This window comes from Sipha flava, unplaced genomic scaffold (genome assembly GCF_003268045.1).
Source record: "Sipha flava isolate LNK unplaced genomic scaffold, YSA_version1 165_pilon_pilon, whole genome shotgun sequence".
NCBI lineage: Eukaryota > Metazoa > Arthropoda > Insecta > Hemiptera > Aphididae > Sipha > Sipha flava.
Genome location: NW_020271833.1, coordinates 1,726,944 through 1,747,190, shown reverse-complemented (window position 1 = coordinate 1,747,190; position 20,247 = coordinate 1,726,944). Strand labels below are relative to the sequence as shown.

At 27.5% G+C, this 20,247-nt stretch overlaps 1 protein-coding gene across 4 annotated transcripts in view; it reads right to left on the bottom strand.

The window, feature by feature from the left end:
• The window catches only part of LOC112679631 (glutamate receptor ionotropic, kainate 2), a 320,107-nt gene that overhangs the window by 159,981 nt on the left and 139,879 nt on the right, over positions 1-20,247 (bottom strand). The window contains exon 1 of one of the 4 annotated variants that reach the window (XM_025549518.1): positions 678-1,008. The exons of the other annotated variants lie outside the window; for them this stretch is intronic. Coding sequence (XP_025405303.1) covers positions 678-792 — 115 coding nt within the window. The 5' untranslated portion in view covers positions 793-1,008. Of the gene's footprint in view, positions 1-677; positions 1,009-20,247 lie in introns of those variants that run through there. 4 annotated transcript variants of the gene reach the window in all.

Here is a 20,247-nt window from a genome sequence, read left to right as displayed (position 1 = left end):
CTTGTAAATGACGATGCCTACGAAGAAAAACGGCTCAATGTGAAGATAAGATGTGGAATATAGATTGAACAGAACTTTAAAACATTGAAAAATTGTATTTTTATATTAAAACCACACAGATAATGGGAAATTATAAATTAATGAGCATAAGTCAATTCAAAATTTTTCAGTAATCAATTCTTACTTACAGCCTAATGTATACGATATTTGGACATTCATATTAATCATTGTATTATTTAGTTAAGTCCATGCACTTATCTCTCAATTCACGTCCTTAACAATAACTCCAGGCAGTCTTCAAATAAAATTCAAAAGACAGTGGTGTCGTGACTTAGTCATATCAATATAATAAAGTACAAGGTAGTTGTTCGGACCACTTCCCGTTTCTGATCACTCAGCGGGTGGAGTGGAGCCGTGTATTAATGATGCCGGAAAGAGGAATAACAAATTTAAGTGATCATAAATATAAAAAACCGTTAGGTTTTGTGTATACAAAAAAAAAAAAAAAAGAGTGGACTGTATTTTGCAATTGTAAATATAATAATGATAGTAATAATAATAATGAAAGGTAGGCACCCACTTACAGCGATATAATAAAATGAAAATACTAAATGATGATAATGCAACAACTATGATAATAAAGTAATGATAATAATGATAATCCTTGATAACAATACCGAGAATCCGACTGTCACCTGACCGCAATAGTGGTTGATGACTACCGCGACCGGATGGTGATATAAAATGATATCGATGGTAGCGCCAAACAGGACCGTTTCCTCGTGGTACCATGTGAACACGTGCAACAACGACCGCGGAGTCCGACGCGGCAACGCACACGCGAACACGCCAAAGAAAATGGTGATGAGACCGACTCAAGACCGCGACAAGGCGACACAAAACACCACGTTATGTGTGCGCGTACGCAAAAAAGACATCGACTACACTAACTCGACAAGACGACACAACACGTTCCGTCATACACACGTAGGCCGTCTATGTCGGACTAAAAATGAAAATAAAAGGTCGCAGTGCGATCACACACGTGACCGAATGTTACTAGGGCGCGGGTGGGTAGGGGGACGGCGGCGAGCACTTCTAGAACATTCTAGACGCGATAACGCCGATAATGAAAATGGGGAAAACCCATCGTTGCCCGAACAGTATTATTACATCAAGTAAATATAAAAAATATATATATAAAAATAAACTTGAGAAATAGTAATTTTTGTATTGATAAAGTACCTGTTACGAAAGTTTTGTTTGCTTTATAATTTCCGTGTACATATTCCATAAATTAAGTAATTTTTTTAATATTGCAACAGATTAAATAAAATAAAACTTACGATAAGAAAAAATAATAAGATGTTTGTTATATTTAAAGTTAGTTATATTAAGTAGTATTTTAAAATGCGTACAGGGAAGAATCATTCGATATTTAAGTTTTTGAGAAAACGACCTATTTAAAGAGTTGAAATCATTTATGCATGATTTTTTATAAAAAACTGAGAAAAATAAGAGTATTATTGCACATTTAGGCTAGTAAAAGAATAGTTTTCTATGATATTATTATTTTTATGAAAACCATTCTTTTTGTACTGCAAGTGCTCAATAAATCTTACTTTACGATTCATTAATAACCATTGTAAATATTTGTATCCTTTATAAAATTAAAAGCAAACTACTAAATTCTATATATATATTTTTTTTTCTTAATTTTCGACATACTTGGTTTATTTTGAAATTTATTAGTTTCAATGAAATACATATTATTTTCTATAATATATATTTTAAAGATTAAATATGTACCAATCACTCACTCTTTAGCCATAACTACTTTATCGATTTGTTTGAAATTTGGAGATAATACTTATTAATATTTATAGCTGCACTGAGATTTTTTTTAATAATTGCATTTTATTAGGTTGAAATTGTTTTGGGTTGAATGTTTCAATTTTTTTAAATTGTTGGTTAATTAAGAAATATTTAAGTTTGATAAAAATTTTGATTTTAATAATAAATGATTAATGTATATGTTACTTTATATACTATAAATAAATAAATACCATCTGAATATATGAAAAAATTATGGAATTTTTTAAAATTAACATTTATTTTTTGTATATATAGGTTCCCTAAAAGAATTCAAAAAATTAAATTTGTAATATTTAATATTGATAACCAAATAAAAATATTGATTTTAAAATTAATTTATCGTGTCACGCACCTTAAAGTACATAATTCAAGGTGGAAGGATGACACTTTCTTACAGATTTGATTTTGTATCATGCATTTACTGTACTTCTGTGGTCCGGTGATAGTAACGGTAACAAAATCAGATTTTATTACGATTTATTATTCACTAATCAAATTAATAATTATTTAAAATTAGTAGCCTATCGACCCACCTCGTTGCATTAATCATGATCGTAATGTGCACAAGTCAACCAAGTCTTCGTTGAAAGGATCTCTTTTTTTTCCCTTTCCCACCCTTTCTTCGTGATCTTTTTCCACGTGGCACTTAACACGTTTTGTGCGTTTTCGCTCTGAATTAAATGATTAACAGTATACAAAGAATATTTAACAATATGAACAATATTACATTGTAAATACATTATACAATAATATATAAAATACATAATATAATATAATATTTATATATCTATATAGCCAAACCTATTAGAGTTATCGACTTGACGTTTTGCCGATAAATTAATATTTCAATTTCACCGTGGACTAAGAAAAATATTAATTAAAACATAAATATATTATTTGTATACAATATTTTTAATACATAACTTATTTATTTAATTTAAGTAGGCTAATTACCATTGTTGTTAAAGCCTTAAATCAATCAAAAAATAAATAAATAAATAAATAAATAAAAAAATTTAAAAAAAATTGGGCGTTAATAAATCAATAAATCAATAAAAATAATATGATATATTGCGTTTATTCTATACTCTGCCGTACGGTAGTGACATGGGGACATTAACGCTGGCATTCGATTCATTGTCACGCACAGCCGAACTGTTTGACGCAGCGGTATATTTACCAGAAATATTATGAAAGGATAAGGGATTTAAGTGGTTTAGAATATTTACGGGGTTATCCCCTTAGCTGTAGGTTACGTCCAATGGTTTTGTTGGCTCAAACGAAAGTGATTTAGAAATATTTTTATTTTCTAATCTACATTTTGGAATTATATTATTAGGATTTTGACGACGTTTATTTAAAAAAAAATTTTATTAGTGTATATTTATATAAAAAGAAAAAAAATACCGAAAATACATGGATGCATATCTCTGAAAAGCAATAAATATTTGTAATTAAATAACACAAAGTTAGATAGAATTTTTTTAAACAGTTGATACACCTAATTCTCATAATAAATTAACTTATAATTTCCTACGAAATAGTTAAGAATTAATAGATTTATTTTTTATTTTTTTCATTTATATTGATATTTCAACATTAAATTATTATACAAGATACAGCTCAAGTGCTGTTTTTACAATCTTTATACTGCACAATAAGACTTATCGTCCTTCAATCTCTTAATCAGATATATATATATATATATATGTAATTACGATGTGAAATCGATATTTAAAATAAAATATAATTTTCCACTCTCAAAACATATTTATATTATCGTATAATAGTGTATGATAGCTGTAAAAAACGAGATTTACCAATGTCTCGCGATGTTCGGTTATTATAACATGTTCCCGGTCAATTGCCTTAATAATGATGAATAACGACAGTCAACAGCCGAAACGTGATATTAAAAACGTTCTTATATGCGAAAGTATTACAAAATGGAGTACAAATAAATGGGCAACTATATTTATCAGTTTTTTTTTTTGAAAATTACTAGTAATGACAATGTACAAATACAATTTGAAATATGATATAAAACTCAACGGTTTACTATGAATAATGAGGAAGGTTATAATATGATATAAATGAAAAATTGAAGTTAATATCCAGTGCTAAAAATTATTTTGTGTGCTTGCATGTTGTTGGTTTTGTTTTAAAAATATACAATTAATTTAAATTAAAAATATTTACCAATAATATAAAAACCATAATAGTAGTCAATTATACAAATTAATCATATATGTTATATTTAATTTTGATTTTAGAGTATAATGGTAGTGTAATTTCTATGACTTATTTCTCAGGACTCTTAAATTATTTCATTTTTTTTTTCTAAATAATATGTAAATTATTATTATAGCATTTCTACAAACATAGTATGATGATGTTTGATAATGTAATAAAGCTTAAAACTAAAGCTTTTAGGAAAACTCATAACAGACTCGCATGCATACGAGTATTGCTATTAAATATTTAAATTTGGGTTTTACATGCTAAATAAATAAGCTTCGGAGCAATGGAAACAGAATCGTCTTATCGAGAGTGCTCGAGAGTGTTTTTAGTAACTGGTTAAGAGATGAGAAGATATCTGTTTTTCAAAATTTGCCACGGAATATTTTGATGAAAACAATTCGGAAGTCACTTTGACCTTCTATTTTGAAGTTCGTCGAGGAGCAATATTAAAAAACAGAAAATTTTCAGGCTATTTGTGCGCTTGATCGGGCCCCATAAATTATGACTAAACATTGATGCAAGTTACTTTACGGCTATTGTTCTCAATTATTATACTATAATTAATTTTTATTATAATTATTATGATAATTAGTACAATGATTACAATCTTTATATTAAGCTCGTATTTTCAAAATCTCGTATGTCATTCTATATACTGCATGATCACGCGGTATATAGATCTCTATGCGTGAAATGTACGCAACACGAATACAAAGTATAGTATATAAATGCTTAATATATTTATAAATAGTACCCATATAAAAACATTTATTGTAATCTTTGGGTATACATATTATTCCATTTTAATTCTCAAACAAAACGTATATTTCATTAACCATGCACACTGTGCCACGGTAATTCAGTAAGTTAGAGCAGTGGTTCCCAAAGTATGCTCCGCGAGAGATATTTTGAGGCTCCTAAATGATCTGGGCATATCTGAATTAATTTAATTTAATAACTGTTATATTTCTAAATTATTGAAGAAAAACACTGGTATAATTACTTGAATTGCGAATACATAGTACGTTTTAGTGACACCCACTTAATTTAAAACTCAAACTTCTGACAAAATTTGGTTATTCCGACGTTATTATTTGACTGGTATTATCAAAAAATTAAATTAAATTAATTTATCAATACAAAGCAAAATGACAACAGTTTTCACAACAAATGATAAAATTCGTGTTTCTAAAAAAAAAAAAAAAAAATTAGGCTGTTTTTCGCAATATGAAATATTGATAATTATTTTTGTCTCCATGAACAAAACAGTTTGAAAACAACTGAGTTAGAGGATCAATTTTGTCGGTCAAATTGGTTCAATATCCATGAAATAATTTCCAGATAAAAAGTAAAAGTATTTAATTTAAAAGGGTTAATTTTACGTTTAAATATTGTAAGATATTATGTCAACAATACACGTGTTTGCATTGTTGTTGCTATATTATAATATTTCTAAATTTTATGTTTGCATTTACTAAACAATGTTCTCGGGGAATATAAATTGCATGTTCCTCGTGGAACAAAGATGCTAGAAGGATTTGAATACAATACATTTGCTGCGACCCACGACGTACATCTTTTGAATACATGACACCAGATCTTATTTTTTCAATATTCGAAAGAGAAAAGATAGTTATATAGACACACGAAGATAACTATCTTATTAAAAGTATAAAATTAATTATTTTTTCAAAAAATACAATGTTATTAATGAATCAAATCAATTGCTTTCGGTATGAGATAGTTAATTGAAAATTTTGAAAAAGATTCGGTAGACATTTTGAATTTGTAATAACGGGATAACACAGAGATAATATTAATAACAAATTATGTTTGACGAAAAAGGAATTTCTAGAATTTAAATTTCATACATTATTATATCCAAGATAATTATCCCAACGGTCAAGAATAATAACTGTTGATAACCAGTATTTTCGGTTTCTTATACAAAAGATGAATATCGATTTTTCTCATTATTTATATATAGTATAACTGAAATATTTGAGTTTCGTATTAATAATATATCTCAAAATGTATAGCAAATTTACCGGTAGTTAACTACAATTCGAACATGAGAGTGTTATAATTAGGCTTAGGGACTTCTAGCATTTGCATACTTTTTTAGTTATTGTTAAATATAGTAGAGTGCTAAATAAATTCGTTTCTCGATGCCATGATATCAGATCTAAAATTTGAATATGCATATTTTTGCATATTTGATAGATTTTGCAGGAGAGTGCATATTTTAAAATTGTTATGCTTATTTTGCATATTTTGGCAATTTTTTTTAAATTTAAAATTAAAAATTATAGATTCATATACTATATATACATATTTCAAACGATCGAAAAAAAAATGTACTTAATACTTCCTGTAATATGCTATCTGCAAACTACCTCATATATCTCGTTATAATTTTTGTGTAAGTATAAATAAATCTAAAAACCCATATCGATCATATCAGGATATTGACCGGATGTCGATAAAGATAATAGTTGTTATAGAATAATAGATTATTTATTTAGTGTTCAGTTCAGTTGATTATTATCCGTCGTTATTTTTGCGTCTCGCAACCACGCAACGTCGAATCATACATAAAACGTCGTACGTATTTTGTAACATTGTGTAATGTCGAAAGTACAACAGTCTACGAGTAGCCGACAACAAAGTTTTGTTTTGGAGTTTAAAGATATATTCACATCCGATGGACACATTTTATTTTGTGAACTATGTGGTTACTTTTTCTTTCTTTTTTTTTTTTAATGCATATAAATGCATATTAAAATGCATATTTTAATGATTTTAGAAGCATATTTGCATACATATTTGTGTATTTTTTAGAGCTATAAGTCCCTAAGCCTACTGATAACTCATATGGTAATTAGATATATTAATTATATATTTTTCGGAATAAATTATTCATCCAACATTTTGAGGTAAATTACTTCTTTTGACACTCAAAAACAATTCCAAGAATCTCATTAAGTATGTATAATTATACATCTTCTTATCGACTCAACTCGACATTGCGGCGTCGTTGACGCTTTACTAGAACTGTCCCAAATATTTATACTACCACGTCATTTCTATAGAAACTATTCCAACGGATTTCAGTTGATTAAATGTGTAAATGCATTTAATAAAACCCAACCAAGATCACAAAGACGTAAATGGATGAAGTAGAAAGTTCACCGTAACGTTCTCCGGAATTAAAACTTCGAGGCACGTCGTTTTCCGCAAAAACGGTAACGTGCTACTTGTTTTCGTTCCACGCCAAAGCAATCGAAACTCTTTTCAATTTATTTATAGTTGTCTATGATGATAGCGGCTGTGGCATAGAAGAAGTTGCTTTTATTCAAGTATACGATTGAAATTTGCTATATTAATCCATGCTTTAAATGATTCCGGAATACGTACTTGAATCAATTAGTTTTTAATGTACTTCGTAGTCAAAAATAAAAATTAAAAAATACCTACATATTGGATTTATTTTGAATTTTATTGCACTAACATTCTGTATTTCTATCGAATAATTATGGTATTGAATTAATATAAATACATCGATAATAATCTTAACATAATTATTATTCTGATTACTGAAAACTCAAAAAAATTATTTTTGTGGTAGGGCTTACCAAAAATGGTGACCAAATTTAATCCAAAGTAAATTCACCTAAACAGCTGAAATTTTAAATCGTCTCAAGCCATAGATCTGATCTAATACATTTTTACGAGTTAAAGAGTATCTCGTTAGATATTAGAAAAGAAAAAGAAAAATCGGAAAAAATTTATAATTTGTTTATTATTTTTAGAGAAAGTTGAAATTCTAACCACAATTTTCCTACGTGATGAAGTATAAGACACCGTCAAAGCGTATTATATCGTTATGATCTAGGTCAATAACCCAGTATTGTAAAAGCTCGTGTCGGTGTTCCTGTAAAATTTAATCGCTTTGATACAATAATCAGCTAAAAAACGGCGTACAACGTTTAGGGTTGTCTTTGAAGTATACAAGAGGTTTTAGGTATAAACAATATTTGGTACGCCTAAATTACACGAATTATCGTTAGCGTTGGAAAATATAATCCAATATTAAATTGAAGACACCGTCGGTTGATCGACAGCATGGTAAAAGCTGTATGCAAATCATCCAGCGACAATAATTTAATTCATCGTCTTCAAAACACGATTGTTTATTTTAATTGGTACATTATTACAATAATAACCATAATACTAATAACCATAGTAACAATAATAAGTGCGCTTAATATGATCCTTAATATGATGCATAAAATGATTTAATTGTAAGATCGCTATTGCTACGTTTTAGAGATATTTATGATAAAACGTAATGCACGTGATAAAATGCTCATGTAATACATCATTTGCGATAATATAGTCTTATTTGACTCCGTTAAATTAAGTCAAATGTTGGAAGCCAACCATCGTGTGCTTTACACGTAATAGTAAACAATATATATATATCCTAACGACCAGTAAATAATATTAGAATATTTTCCAAAAGGGTATGTGTATCTCATGATACTGAAGTGCAATTATAAGACATCATGATTTGAAATTCAAATTCGATTAAAGATAATAATATGTAATTGTTAATATAAAATCATCGGAGATGAGATCTCAGAGAAAAAACAAATGTAATTAGAAAAATGTGGAGGATTTTATGTAATTTAATTGAAAATACGGTTATATACATATATATGCTAAACCTGTGTACTCTTTCCAAAAAAAATTAATAAAGTATCAAAAATCAAAAATCTTCACATACAATATTTTAATGTAAATAAAACTAGTTTTTCTTGTAGGAAAAGATTTATATTATTTGTATTTTATTTATTTACTCTGTATGTTATAGAATCACACTATTTACTACCATAGATACGTTATATATTACACATTAGTAAATGATGAAAATTATGTCATGTACAATTTTATTGAGTTGTAAATCAATGTTATTATAATCAAAATCAACTATGTGTATAGACGTATTGAATGGAAAATAATTATTATCTTTTATCATAATAGACCAAAACAATAACAGTTACTCATGATGTTATTTAATTCTTAAAATAAATAACAATCGCAAACAATAAAAGTGAATCACTGAAGTTTGAATTATAATATAAATATATAAATAATTACTGTTGGGTAATTATTTACCCCGTGCGCGTCAATATGGCATCCAAAAGAATGCGGCGTATAATGGGTTAAGAACTTAATTTCTGTAAATATTTGACAGGAAAACAACTAAAATCTAACAATTTCATTGAGCTAAATTTTTAATTTAATTTCAACATGACACATTGTTGTACGACTTTTACATAGTGCCCAGATTAAAATTCGCTAAACGTTCAAAGTTCTGAGTGACTGATTGTGTAACGATGTGATGGAAAAAGAAATATTTTTTTAATATGGCTCGAGTTTCCGTGTGTACGGTATTTAGGGCCAACAATAATTATTAACATTCCGAACTTAAGCCAAACATCTCGGTAATACAACACGAACGCAACGCACCGGCGGTACTATATTGCCTATGTTTTACGCCGCGTCATCAATGGATACTACAACTATATTATCGTTCATTCACAAAGAAAGCTATACGATAAAATGTCGATTAGAAATAATATATATTAAACTTTATTAACGATAAGATCAAAGTTCGTCTTCAGATTATAAAACTGATAAACGAATTGAATTGCAAATAATTCACAAATATTGTGTTTTCTTCTATGATCTGTTTTCATCTGTGTTACCTAGTAATATTAACACGTTGTTTTGCATGGTTTTCCATAAGATTTACTCGTATATTACATAAATGGTCAAAATGATCGATCGAAAATATAAGTCACTTGTAATTCATCACTCGTAAAATATATAAGCCTATTCTGAACTGACCTTGCATAGGTATTATACCATAATTTATCGCGTATATAATATGATCCGTAAGACTCTTGTCCCCTTGGGTATTAATTATTGTTAAGCAAATAAATGTATTTAATTTGTAATATCAAAAGTAGTGAACTAATGAACGCGTGAAAGTTAAGCTTTTCGTTTAATGTTAAATAAATAAAACATTTACGTTAAACGAAAAATAAGTATAAAGCATATTATTCACGATAACATACTTAATCACAGTCAACTAAATAAGTATAAAAAAATATTTTAAGGGAAATAGAAAAATATAATAAAAAATAAATAAAATTTAATTTTACTGTTTAATATTTACTATAAAAATATCGTACGTGTAATAAATATGGAAGAACTTCATACGGGTATATCCATAGTGAATTATTTTTTTTGAAACACTCGTTTTGATATGTTCAGATAGTATTCGAATTTATTTAATTTTTTTTTCTTCTATTTACTTTGAATTTGGCTATTTAGCTGGTTTCAATAAATTTCTTTTTCGTTGTTTTCCATTTACTGAATAAAACTTTTGTATTCAGAGAGAAAGTATAGTTTCTTCTGTCTAATATGAATAATATAACTATAGTTAAGCTGTATTGTTAAAATGTATTTTAATGTACTTTCAATTTCTTTCTTTTGCTTGCAGTATTAATTTATTTCTCAAAATATCAACAGTTAATATCGTAAAATAAAGTTTATTTATATAACTTACTTTAAAATTTATAATTATCTTTGATGACACCAAGACGGGATTGAGTTTTCTAATATTATATGACCTTATAAATAAGCACAGTTTCTTTTAAATAATGAAGTTTTTTCAGTTTAGGTGGAAAAACGAACAGCAGTTTCATCATTTCTACAGATATTGTATTGTCAGTACTATATATTTCAATTTACAAATTGTTTTTAGCTCACTCCCTAGAAATCCAATTATATGGAGCTAAAAATTGTTTTATGGTCTAGCGTACGCCTGTGCTTATAGGTTAGATTTGCCCAATGGAAAAAAGTTTTCTCTTAATATCTAAAAATAAAACTGTACATTGCTGTTACGGAATGGTATTTTTTTCCCGCATAACAAGATATCTTTATTTTTTTTCTGACCCAATGTGTACGCGCTAATTTTAAATTCTTTTTTATATTTTTTATCGCAAAAATCCTTTAATTTTCGCACAAATTGCTCACATGTTCGTATTTTGAACACAGACGTTATGTTGTTTCAAATAGTACGGGTTTCATCGTCGTTTTCGATAAACATATTCTAGGATCCAACGATGTTATTTCCATTTTAATTTACATAATAGATACCACAAATTTCGTGATTTATCTGTGGCATCTTACAGTACCGTCTCCGGCAATCCATCATATTTTTCTAAAACAAAAGTATTTTTGTTTGCACTCTGTTTCCTTTTTCGTCTAACACTCATTACGAATAATACGCCTCGTAAAAATGATTTACAGACACACATCAAAACCCATGTGTATCAAAATATGCGTACAATCATTTCGACGTGCGTCGTTTTCTCTAGTCGATAAGTTCGATCAAATAATATAATAATATCATATTGGGTAGCACCGTTGACGGCAATTGGTATTTTGTCAATCGGCGTATGAAAAAATGGAAAATTAAATCGATAACTGTATCTAATACGAAATAATGATGATTAATGCATATACAAACATTTATGCATGTTACATATTATGGTAATATGGTAAAGTTCCTTTTTAATTTTAAGGCACATTATTCATTCATATAACTGTTATATGTATATTATAAACAAAAGTTCATTTGAAATAATTCGACGGCAAATGACAAACAATTCTATATGTTATATATTATTAAGTTATCTCAATCTTCTCAAGTATCGTGCTGTTTTTTTTATCTGATTATATTTTAAATGATAATTTACTATTATACAACCAGTACGTAAATAATATAATGATGTATTTCAAAAAATATCGGATTTCCAAATAGTTACTTTAATCAAATTATCCTGTAGAAGCCCTAAAGTATTGAAACACAATAATGTTATGGTGTTTTTAAAATGTAGTTTTCATTATGTCTTGTCCTATTTTTTGTATCATAAGAACGGCAATTTATATTTATGTAAATTATATACGATGGCTGATGTTCTTCAAATATTTTTGAAAGTGATTTTCCGTTATACTATTAATGTATATAGTGATTAAAATAAACGTCTAATAATTAAAGAGTTCATTACTGGTATATGAATAGTTTTAACTTGCATGGGACTTAAAAAAATCATTCAATTTCCGTGCTAGAAAGGTTCCGTTTTACTGAAGTTCAACTTCATTATAAAACTATAGTCTTATTTATTTATGCCGAAGCCAAAGAAAAATTCTGGATTTGATAGTTTTCCGTTTATTCAGGATCCGCATTAAACAGTTTTTACTGTACTAATATTTAAATCAACAGTTTAAATCAGAGACTGAGACCTTAATGATTTCAACGGTTCCGGTTAGAGTTTGGTCTTTAAAATATTTCTTAGAGGTTTAGTTTAAATTTCGAGATTTTATAAAGTTAAAAATTTAAGTTCCGGTTAGAATCGGTACATATGAATGTAACAATGTTGTTATCTAGAACTCAAATTCAGTACCTAGGAAATTTTTTTTTTTCGGACAAAAAATTACAGATTCAATTATAGATATGTATATAATAGAGTAACTATTATATACTGTTAAGTAATTTTAAGTAAATTAAATTAACTATCAATAAAGAAAAAGCTAGTTTTTTCATAGATGCAAATGAATTTGGAAGACATTTCCATTTATTAAGAATCAAATTTTCCGATTTAACATTCCTACCAATTTCATGATGATTATTTTCCAGCTCATTATTCAAATTAATAAATTAATTTTTCCAAATATTACTTCCCTGAAATTCTATTAACTCCATTTCTAAATTTTCAATACTTAAATACTCAACAAAACTAAGTTCAATTTCGTCAAATGTAATATTATGTAGATTTATTAAAAATTCTAAATTTGAATCTAGATGACGAAATTGGAAAAATCTGCTTGAAAATAATTTGTATGCATTTTTTAATATTTTTACTTATTTTGTTATTATTAATTGCTTTTTCGAATGAAGAAAATATTTCAAGATTTCATTTTGTAGATATTTACAAAAAACTTAAATTTTTTTTCAAAAATGTTATTATTATCAAACATAGTTAAAACTGTTTTACCTCGGTCTTGGAGTTTTTTATTTAAATCATTATAAATTGCAGCAAAATCTGCGAAAAAAATCAAATCATTCAACCAATTTAAATCAGTAAGCTCTGGATAATCTTGAGATTTGTTCAACAAAAATAAACATACTTCTTCCAGTAATTCAACAAATCGATGAAGAACTTGTCCGTGACTCAACCACCGAACACTGTTATACATAAGAAGACCTAATAAAGTACTTATCAAATAAGATTTCGTTATTGAAAATTAATAAAATTAATAGTTGCTGAGCAGTGTAGATATTCAATTCAATGCGTGTAGGTATAATACCATAAACTTATTATTTCATTTTTGTAATCTCAATTTAAATTTAGTTTACATCCCGTGGTTTTTGATGACAAACTTTTACACAATTGCGTGTCACTAAAATAGCGTGCGCGTGTCACTCTATGACACGCGTGTCATAGGTTTGCCATCTCTAGTGTAATTCATATTTTCGTTTTCGATTTTTGACAATCATCGCGGGTTGTGACGGTCCCCAATATACGGACGATACAGCCGAAAATAATATTACGAAGTTACTACGTTATAATATTATATAAAATATGATTTGTGTTTCTAAACAATATATATTAAGTTTAAAGATTAATTGTTACTATATATTTTTTAACAGAGTAATTTATTTCCACTATTTGAAAATCGAATAAAAACCTCAAAAACCGGTATTTTTTAGTTTTTTTTTATAAGAGTTTCATTTTTGGTTAGTGTCTTTTAAAAATGTAAAATATAGGTTACAGTGATTTTCAGTTCTTTAATTTACATAAGGTTATAGGCTCTGTAATTGGTTTATTTCGGCCCGGTCTCAGTCCCTAGTTTAAATTCATATACGTGACATATACCATTGACAAAAAAAATAAACATATTTTAATTAGTCGACAGTTACAATCAGAAGCATAGAATGTGTTATATGTCTGGTGAATGTGAACCGTTTTGTAGTTCGATAAATTTCCAAATTCCTGGTTAACGGATTAAATGTAAAATGGTTATATGGCGTTTGATAGCGATAACCAATGTAGGCGCTCTTAAATTATATAAAGTATTTATCTCTGTAACTCATTAATGGCATGCGTTACATATGTAACAGTAGTAAAACCATACGATTTTTGTTTGACAAGCGTGTAATGCATTACAATTTCAAAGCAATCGGTAGTCGCAACCAAAAAGTAATATTTCACATTAGATTTATATATATATATATAATTCATATTATCCCTTTGCCGTTTATTCCGGTACTAAAACCAAAGAGAATATTAACCAAAATAAATTTTTTATTCTATCGTTTGTTTCATTTACAATCGAATTTAATAAAATTGTCTGTTCAAGTTTAATGCACTTCTTATTTTTAGTGTATGTATAATAAATCGATCATTACTAATCACAATATTATCTAAATTTATCTAGTTTAACTAATTCAAATTGAGATCTTGTGTTTTTCGAAAAAAGAAAATGCCTCAAAATTTTATCTTGTAAATTTACGATGTATAATAATGTTATCTAATATAGAAATTTTATAAATTTATATATATATGAAGATGATTCAATAATAAACATTCACAAAGAAAAAAAACTGACAGTAATAATAATAATAATAATAATAATAATGACAATAGTAAAAATAGTATTAATAATAATATTGAAAATTAGAAACATAGTCTCTATAGTGATACAATTAGTGTCCAAGATTTATTATTATTATTCTTACTTATGATACTATATCAATTATTGATATAAAACACGTTTTTTATCGAATTACATTTGTTATAAATAAAATAAAAGTTCCTAATGAATGTGAACACGATTTGTAAAATATTCATATTTAATTTTAAAAATATACAAATCATGCTTATTGTAATGTATGAATATAATATAAAATATAAGTTTTTTTTCGGCGATTATCAAAAACGCACACTTACCGTTCATAACCGCACATTTTACATCGTTAAATACCGCACATATTTATTCTATTGTTAAAAAAGAGAATTTGAAAGATCGGTAGTTCAAAACTGCACATTTGGTTAACAGTTCCTTTCTCTCTGCACACTTTGCATGTACAGTTCACATTGACGGTTTCGTATGAGTTTCACACAAAATTTTTTTTTTATTCTAGGACCTACTGGAGTGATGTCACATAGCCAATCGGGGGGATATTTTCGTTTTTAACCGTCTGAGCGAGCGAGTAACCCCGCTCGGTCTCGAGGAGCACTCATGTTATTTTAGATAAATGTATACATAATTGATATATATATATATATATATATATATATATATATAAATTTGTGCAATATTGAACGGTTTAATTTGGTGAAAATAAGTGAGATTAAGATATAAAAGTATGTGGTTTTGAACGATGACTTGTTTTTGAAAGTGTGCGGTTATGAACTATGCCCGTTTTTTTTTTTTTATTCATTTTAGTTTTTCATTACTCCCAGAAATAATACAATTTTACTATTCATAATCATAATCATAATCATAATTACCAAAGAGTATTTACAAATTTTTAGTACTGCATTAATAGCGTTAATAGTTAGTAATAGAAAACACTTTTTTTATTAAGTAAATTATAAAATTTCAATTTGTATAATGGGTATAACCAAAAGTAAAAGACATCCAATCAGATTCATTTTTCACTAATCTATTTAATCTTTAGGAAATATTTAAATAGATTTCACGGGATTGTCTTTTTTTTTATTCTTATTCTTGTTTTGTACCGATATTATGAGTAAAATCAAATATTAAAAGTATTCGAAAAATGTAATACTGCAAAATGATATTTCATGATGCTGAATGTCATCAAAACGAATACATTTTAATGGATAGCAATAAGAAAATAAAAAGTGTATTTGCACTTCCCGTTTTTTAATTTAATGTTTTCCAGTATCCCACGTGGTCTTCAACCAAATTGGTATAAAATATAATATTTTATTATAACATTTTTTAAAAATCTGCACTTGACGTGGTGAATGTTAAAAGGATATTATTATTATTATACCGATAAATAAAATATTACGGGGCCGAATGGAAAATAGATTAGAAACGCGCATGTAATGGTTATTATAAGATATACGGCTCATGAGATATTTTTACCATTTGTCGAAAAACGTATCATGAAAGATGAATTATGTAGTGTACGCGAGTATTTTACGTTCAACACATACGTATACACGAACACGGCTACACGAATAAATACGTATAAATTATTTCAATGTAAACAGAAATCGGAAAATGAGTATTTCTCTTTCTCTAACTTAAGCTTACGAATTTGTATGGGGTCGCGTGTTGTTAGTTACAGTTATATTATGCGTACAACGCATGTATATTCGTTCGTCATATTATACGAGGTACAATTCTTACCAACCTTAATCTCGGTTTGAACTCAATTCAGATCGACAGTTAATAATCAGCTGAGTAAAGCAATAGAAACTTGAAAATATGTTATATTTGTATAGGACGGTTTTTCTAAAGAACGAATAACAAGTGTTATTACACGGGTGAATTTAAGTTCCAAAGAAGGTTTAGCAAGTAAAAATCACCAACTAGTATGCATACATAAGTTCAAGCACTAAAATAAAAAAAATAATATATACAAATATATTATAATATAATATAAATTAATACCGCATTGCTTCCATTACGAAAAAATGCATATTATATAATATGCTTTAAACATATTTTCGTTGATTATAGTTAATAGATTTTTTTTGTTGTAAATACATGTTTCTTAATTTATTTAAAATATTATTGGGAGTGAATAATGCTCTACAGTTCTATAAAATGTGTATCATGATGTATGATAAATATGTATACACAATATTGGAAAACACTAGTCTAAAGAGAAATTGTAAACTACGATTGCAGAACGACTTAGGATAGTATCGAGAATATCATAATAAATCAATAACATTAATTTATAATATGGTATTAATATTATTTTTGATAATGAAATATATGCGTAGAACGATGAGTTACATTTCAATATAAAATTCGTTCTGTCACACCAAAGACTTATTTGATACTATGAGCGAAATCGCTCATTCGATGCGTCTCAGGAAAATGTATGTGTGTGTGTGTGTGTGTGTGTGTGTGTGTGTGTGTGTGTTTGTGTGTGCGCGTGTCAAACCACTTGCACAGCATTAGACGTTCCGTAGTTAAGTGCCGTATATACAGATATGAGACGATACAGACGCGATCCAGATGGTTGAGTCCAGTAATTGGATTACTTCGGTCAAAGGAAATTACAGTTGTAATGTTTTTGTGTAGTAAATTATATTTTATAAGTTTATATTTATAGAATGTCGTGCACACATTTACGTCGGATAAAGTGAGTGAGTCTTACTTTCAGCATGTACTGGTGCATAAGGTGATTATTTTTTATCGCAAGCCATCTGTGGTGGTATCTTGGAAAATCGCGGTAATTTTTAGTTAAAAGACTATATTTTTTTTTTTTTATATATTTTGCATGACATTTTATCACTTACGATATGTTCATGATGGTTTTTGTTATAGAAATCTGTTTTATTTATGTTTTTAATCCATCAAAATATCGATTTATTGATTCCGTTCAATACTAGGATGGCTTTAAAGGTCTACGATAAAATATGTTCATCATTATAGGCAATGAAATAATATCAAGTTTTAATTTATTTCATATTCCATCTTGTAGTTTTACATTTTATTTTTAAAAGAGTTTATTTTTTAGAAATATTGATTTTTCAAAATAAATAGTTAATTTTTGTTATAATTATTTAAAGTTTCGAACAATAATATGTGAAAATCTAAAAAAAACGTGCTCTCAGATATTTTTACTAACATTGAGCTATTTTTCACCACTTAAAATGAATGGAAAATGATTTTAAAAAACCTGTTAAAAATGTAAAGAGCATGTATCAAGTTTTATAAAAATCATAACCATAAAAAAATTGGTATAACAAAAAAACCATTTGCATAAATAACGATTAAACCTAATGGTCGGCTACATGATTAAAAAATTATGCATTGTATAAAATGGTATAAATAACCCAAAAACATTTTACAAATGACAATTTTAATCTTAACATCATAAAAATACTTTAAATTTAAGACCTGTGCAGTAATAAAGTAACATACAGAACGTTGAAAGTGATAATGATAAGATATAAATATTAAGTGATACTCAAAGGCGTTTAGAGTACTGCCATCTTCATGTTACAAAGAAATATTAAAAAAAAAAAAAATTTTAAATGGTTAAAGTAAACCTTCGTTGTTGAAAACTGGTTTTAAAATCAAAACCAAAATTATTTAATTATTTTAATTTTCATAAACCGGTAGGTAAAACCTTTTATAAAAAATCCACTTTTTTCAAACAAAAACAATTTTTTTTTTCATTATTCCCGATATTCTCTCACAATCCAAATCATAATTAAAAATCAAATTATGACAATGTCATTAAAATAATCCCCTTAATTATTTTTGTATAAGACATTCTAATGTTTAATTTGCTATGTAAAAACTGGACAATGCTGGTTAACTAAATACGGAAGAAAGATATTAATGTTATAACTAAAAATAAATGTTAAATCGTTGTAGGAAAAAAACTTAACATATCAGACATGGCCGGATGAAAAAAATTACCCTTTACAAGTTACACGTATCACACACCTTTTAACTTGTGTGTGTATATGTGTGTACGTGTGCAGGCGCATTAAAAATATAATGTGCCATTAAGTGCGTTTGTGTGCACGCTTATATTTGTTTAGACTTTCACGATGGGTATGTACGTTTGCGTACGAAGGGTGAAGAAGGAATTGTATTCTCGTTTCGATTTGTTATTCAAAAACCGATACTCGTTTCGTACACACACACATATACACTCACATACACACACATACATACGCACATTATGTTATGTTGTTTCACCCATGGGACTCGTTATTATATTTTACATTTTTTCTATCCAACTTTTCTCTTTCCGCTTCCCCAGATCTTGGCTTCAATCTCGCATGCTCATCATCGAGGTCATATCTTAAATATTTCCAGAGTTGCGATAAAGGGTCGTATAAACGAGTACGCGATATACCGTCTACTAGCACACATTATACTTATATATAAGTTATTGACAAAGGCGTGAATCAAGAAATTATAATGTTATTTATTAGTCAACAACGATATATTACATAAAATTTAACCAATAATGCTTAAATCATTTCTCTTCACTGCACAATGTTCCAATTACGATACCATTGTTCTTTTTAATTATATTTTCTTATGATTTGATATTAACAATTATGTAATTAGTGTTTAATCATCTTCATAGATGCGATATCATCTACTCATTTTCAATCTACCTAAAACAAACATTTATGGTCTACTATACAGTGCCCCAAAACGACTTATCTAGTAAATTTAAAAGTATCAAATGATACAATCTTTTGGAAATTCGTATAAGCCCAAGGAGTATGAAAATAGTTGAAAAAAAAAATTGATTGATGCCTGGTAGTCATATTTATCGATTTTCGTAATTATATTTAATACAACGATATATTTATAAATATAAATTACCCTGTTTATAACTGTTCCATATATGAAACATTGCACGTAGAAAGCATAATACAATTCGATATCATATCATTATATTGAATATCTGTGGCTTTTTGTTTTGATAAAATGTTTGTATTACTAACGTAATATTAAATACAATTTGTTATTTTCCATTATTTGTTATAATTTTTACGTAAATAATTTGAATACGGACAACAAACTTAATTAGACATATTTAGATACAAATATCTTTATAAAGGAGGATGAAAGTGGCGAATCTGACGATGATTTTACATTGATCAAGCCCCCGTGTTTTATAATGTTCGCGATAAAAATACAGATAATAAATCTTCATTACTTAGGAATCATCATCATTTAATCATATCATACAAGAAACTATGAGTTTGAGAAAATTTGAACTATATGTGTGCAGATACTTTT